Here is a 5,321-nt window from a genome sequence, read left to right as displayed (position 1 = left end):
AATAAAAGAGGGGGAAAAAAAAAAAGCAGCAAGAGAGGAGGTGACAGGACAGGAGAGGGGTGAGGACACACGTAAGCCCCCGGCGCTCCCCACGGCTCCAACCCCAGAGTTGCACAGTACCGGGCAGGGGGTTCAATCATATTTTCCTTTTCTTTTAGGAGGAAAAAAAAAAACAAAACAGAAAAAAAAAAGGAAAAAGCCTGGATGCCAGCGAGCAGCCGGCAGGCATCAGGGAGCTGTCTGCAGCATCAAGTTCCTCAGGAGTTTCTGGCGCCCGACCTCGTAATCCTCCTCATCCACATTGACCAGCAGTTTGATGGCTTCGTGGCCCACGGCTTGTTTGAGCGAGTCCGTGATGAAGACGCCCTTGAGCGCTTCCAGCAAAGAGCCGTTGATGTAATCGCGCCAGAACGCGTCGAGGTAGGTGAGCTCTGAGAATTTTATGTCACAGATGATGGAGCCCAGGTCCCGGGACTTCAGGATGGTGTTGGCCTGGTTGAAGCGTTCGAACTGACGCTCCAAGGGGTCCTGCTTGTTGGAGAAGACGTTGCCCTGAAGCGCCGTCTCGTGCTGGCAGTACTCGGCTCGGACTCGCAGGCGGATGTCTGAGGGAAGTGGGGAGAGTAGTCAGCGCTCCGCCGTGGAGGTGGGACCCCCCCAAAACCCACCCTGAACCCCCCAGGGCTCTTACCACAGGTCTGCTTCTCCTTCGGGTCCGGCGTCGCCGACTTCCTCCTCTTGCGCTGGCTGCTGAGGAGGGTCCTGCCGCGGCCGGGCCTCTTGGTACAGATCTGGGGTCCCGCGGAGGAGCAGCAGACCACGGGGTGGTGGGGAGGCACTGCGCAGGGAGAGGACGGGGGCTAGGAGACACCGAGCCCCCTCCTCGGCCCTGCCGAAGCTCTCGGGGCCGCTCAGCGCTCCAAATCTGCCTGCGAGCGCTCCTGCTCCGGCCCCAACACCAAGCTCCAGCCCTCCCCTCCTTCCCACGCCACCGCCACCTCCCAGGTGTGTGTCCCCCCCAGTCCCAAGGGGCAGCTCCAGGAGCCTGCGCAAGCCCTGAGAGGGGAGCCCCAAATTACAGCCCGGGACCGAGCAGCCTCCCCACAGCACCGCAGTCAGGGGAAGGGATGTCAAACTCGGTGCCCGTTCGCCCCCCAGAGCCGCGGGGCTCGTGGCAGCAGGGTCGGACGTCACCTCAGCAGCGACGGAGCCGTCGCCGCCAGCCAGAGGCAAGTCCTCGTGCTCCCGCCGGGAGCGGACACGGCAAAGGCAGGACGGTCCCGATAAACCCCCACGGACCGACCCTGAGGCCCGCAAGGGAACACCCGCACCCACCTGATTTATGGGGGTGGCCAAGCCCGTGCTCTGCCTCGCCGTGAGCTCGGGGCGTCACGTAGCGAATGGACGTCTCCTCCAGGTACTTGTCCACCAGGTCCGGGCACACTGGAAGAGAGAGGCAACACGGGTCCCTTTTGGGGGGCACAGAGGGGACACGGGTCCCTTTCGGGGGGAGGCCAAGGCAGGTCTGTCCCGACGCCGCAGGCGCCGACACGTGTTTGAGCTGCCCTGCATCCCCCCAGCGCGGCTGCACCTTCACCGGCCGTTTCTCCAGCCAGTCCTCTCGGAAAGTCGCCGTCTGGGAGCCAAGCCCTCCCAGCCGCCGCGCAGGAAAGGCCGTTCCCATTCGTTACCACAGCTACTCCCAACACCCGGATTCGGAGCAGACCAGCGGCGTCGCATGCACGCAGTCCCCCGGGAGAAAGTCCGGCCAAGGCGGGCAGTGCCTTCGTCACCGCTCCCGCACGGTACCGGGTCGTACGTACCCGGCGATTGCTCAGACCGGCCCCGGATTCATCCCCTGCTCCCTACATGAGCTCCTGCAGCTCGTGTCGGCCTGGGGGAGCAGATGCTGCTCCTCCTCCTCCTCAGCAGAGCGGAGCCGGGGGCAGCTCCAGGCCCCCGGGACAGACCCAGTTGCTTGAAACGCTTTTAGGATAAACTGGCGTACGCCCGAAGCGTTGAGCCTACGTTATTCACCTGACTTCAGCAGACCAAACCCGTGAAGTAACACGCTGGCAGGACGCGGGGTTTTGAGGCAAGTCAAGCTGCTGAGCAGAAGCAGCTGCTGAGCACAGATTATGGGGTGAAATGAGTTATTTCTGAGGGCCGGGATGTTTTCTGCAGGTTGTTTTTGTCCTGTTTGGTGAGCTCAGAGCATTGCCCGTCCCCAAGCAGGATCTCTCCCAGCCCTGCCGGACCGAAGCCAGCCGAGGCTGCGGGGTTCTGCTGCCTTCCCCCAGCCGGCTCCGGCTGCGCCGGGCTGATTCGGGACGGGGTTCCGCTCCCTTTCAGAGCCATGAATACGAATGAGGCTGAAGGAGGCAAGACCTCCCCGGCTGCTGCGGGGTCTGGAAGGACACGGGAACCAGAAACGAGAGTCAGCTCGTTCAGTCCGGAGGAGGCTTCCTTTAACGAACCAATCCCTCCTCTTTAAATGCGTTATAAACCACATGTAAGGTGCCTTTCTTAATAAAGCTTTTTGAAATGCTATTTTTGTGCATTTAATTAAACCGTTTCCACCCAAGCGCGGCTGGAGACGCTGTAAAGAGATCTCACGGGTACAGAGCATCGCTCGTCATGTATGGAGACGCGAATGCCGACCTCCGGCTCCCTGACCGCGCGGGTATCACACTTTAACATCGATCCATCCGTCTCGCCCTGAAAAGGCCCAAAGCTGGCATGGGGAGGGCTCGCCTGGCTTCAGCCAAGTGCCCCTTTGGTTTAGACTTTTGCACCAAACAGGTAAAAAACTGCTCAAGAAACACTGAAATAATGCTCCAACACCCCCAAACCCTACACAAACTGGGGGACAAAGAGCCGTGGATCCGTCCGTGTGCCTGCGGAACCAGCACCAGAAACCTCCCCGGGTCCAAGCACCACACAGGTGGTCTGCGTTACGCGCCCGCCTGCCGCTTTCCCCTTTCCTCTAGTTTTTCTTGGCTTGGCAAGAAGGAAGAGCACCGGAAGGTTACACCGGTAAGCAGCCTCTACACCCTGCCTGCACCGAGCCGCCGCGCCGGCTGCCCCGTGAGGGGCTCTGCAGGCAGCGATGGCAGGGAACAGGCTGGGGTCCATCCCTGACGCAGCCATGTCTGTGGGCGGCACACAGGGCAGAGAGCACGCTCCCAGCTCCCAGAAACGGCCGGATAACGGGAAAATCCTCATGGCATCTGGTCTGAGCCTGCACAGGCAGGGCTGTAGGTGCAGGCAGGGCATAGGCAGGTCCATCAGGGCTGGACGTTTCTGGCCTTTTGGAGCTCCAGAAGGCAGCAGCAGCCACCAAAATGAGGTGCCCCTGTCCCCTCCCGGGCCCGAGGCTGGACACGAAGCAACTGAGCAAAAAGAAAGAAAAGCTCCGCAAATTTTCAAGCTGCCCGACGCAGTTGGCCCCAGGCAGGATGGAGGCCGCGGGCGGCGCGGGGCCACGGTCCCGGTGACGGCTCAGAGGGTTTGCTCACCCCCGCGCTGCTGTCCTTCCGCTCACCCCCCCAAAACTGGGGACTTCTTAATGCCTGCCTCTACTTGCGCTCAGCGCTTTCCCAAACGCTGGCGGGGAACAGCACCGATGCCCACGGTGCGAGCAGAAACTGGGGAGACTCAGCAGCCTGGAACTGCCAAGAAAGCCCAATTATCCTAATTTAAAGGGAAAATGCAAATTTCAGTTGAATCCTCCTGGAGCAGCTGCCTTACACATCCCCTGCAACAAGTGCTCTCTCCTTCACTCCTCTAGTGCTGGTTAAATCTGGGTTAGGTTCTTTGAACTGTAAATTGAGGTTTTTCATCAAAAAAGGCACAGGGCTGAGCTGGTGAAGGGCAGGGGGTCAGCTCAGCCTGGCAGCTCCATGAAGCAACGAAAAAACACACCAAGTTACCCAGGTCCGAAGGGCTGGGTCATGGCTGGGGTCTCCAAGCCAGGAGAGAGTGAGGGGAAAGGGATGGTTGAAGGAGGAGGGTTTGGGGCATCCCACTGGAAAATGGGTGAAAAAAAATCTGAATTTGGACATGGGTTTCTCACTCCAGCCTCTCTGCCTACTGCATGCCGCAGGACTGACAGCACCAGCTCGGGGAGGGCACTGGTCCCCTTCCCAAACCCGCCTCAGCCCCGAGAGGACAAGCAGGTTACCCCCGAAGCCAACGGCACGTCGAGCACAGCAGCCGCGTGTTTCCGCGGACCCTCCCGGCTCCTTCTCACTCGCCGGCACAGCCCTGGGGCCACCCTCGGTATCGTGCCCCAGGCGGGACTTCAGGCCGAAAGGAGCATTTCCCCAAAAACTAGAGAGGAGCAGTGGGAGCTGGCAGAGGCGGAAGTCGCAGGCGTGGAGCTGCACAGCGCACAGCGGGAATCCCAGTTCGCTGCCACTAAAGGAAGGAGGAGACTTTCCCGGTGCTTGCCAGAGAAGTGAGGCTTTAACCCCCCAAAACCATGTGTGGGCGTTTGCTAAACCCCTGTAAAACAGCCCTTTCCCTCCTCCGCCTGCATCTCCCCGCTGTTCCGGCAGCCGTCGGTCCTCACAAGCCTCAGGTTCCTTCAGCCACCGTACCTCCAGGGCGTCGGTGAGGAGAAACAGGAGACGGCTGAATAACGAAGCCGGCTTCGTTAGGGAGCGGGCCAGGCTGCCCGCGGCGTCACTTACCGGCCCGTCGCCTCTTGAGGGTGACATAGGGCAGCAGGTCGTGGCGCGTGATGATCCGCAGCAACTGCAGCACTTGTCGGAAGTTGGTCTCATCGCAGCCCCCCTGCCGCTCCAGCGCCAGCAAGAAGTCCCGGCCGCTGCGGATCATTCCCCTCTCGTAATCATCGATCACGTCCACGAAGAGGAAGGAGAGCACCCGCACGTCCCGGTGGGTCAGGTGGGTGCCCACGATGTCAAACATGCGGTGCAGGCTGTAGAGCCCGTGCTCCCGGTCACCCCGCTCCTCCGGCCAGGCTTGCGCTCGGCTGCGTTTGAAGGCGGCCATCTTCCACCGCTGCCGGCACGCGCCGAGCCAGGGGCTCCCCGTACCGGCGCACGCGCCGAGCCAGGGGCTCCTCGTAGCGCCGCAACCCTAGAAGACAGAGAGGGCAACAGGATTTAATCCCTTCCCCATAGACACTTGATTAAAAACCCCGCTCCGCACCCCTCCACCGCATCTCCACGTTCGGCAGCGACTTGTCCTCTCCTCTGCCAGAGCATCTCACACCAGAAATAGAGGGCTGGGTACCGGACCAACGGCACCGGGCTCTGCCGGCACCGGCAGGTCTCTGCCACGCTGTCAACCCA

The 5,321-nt window shown here is 61.2% G+C and overlaps 1 protein-coding gene across 1 annotated transcript; it reads right to left on the bottom strand.

Moving 5' to 3' along the window:
• Positions 1-228: 228 nt before the first annotated feature.
• Positions 229-5,019, bottom strand: DEDD (death effector domain containing). Its single transcript, XM_010294363.1, has 4 exons — positions 4,695-5,019; positions 1,336-1,443; positions 692-838; positions 229-605 (listed from the first exon to the last, which is right to left on the bottom strand). Exons 1-4 carry the CDS (start codon positions 5,017-5,019, stop codon positions 229-231), a joined length of 957 nt encoding a protein of 318 aa, XP_010292665.1.
• Positions 5,020-5,321: the final 302 nt, after the last annotated feature.

The sequence above is a fragment of the Phaethon lepturus genome, unplaced genomic scaffold (genome assembly GCF_000687285.1).
Source record: "Phaethon lepturus isolate BGI_N335 unplaced genomic scaffold, ASM68728v1 scaffold45160, whole genome shotgun sequence".
In the NCBI taxonomy this organism is placed as follows: domain Eukaryota; kingdom Metazoa; phylum Chordata; class Aves; order Phaethontiformes; family Phaethontidae; genus Phaethon; species Phaethon lepturus.
This window is presented reverse-complemented; position numbering and strand designations above follow the sequence as displayed.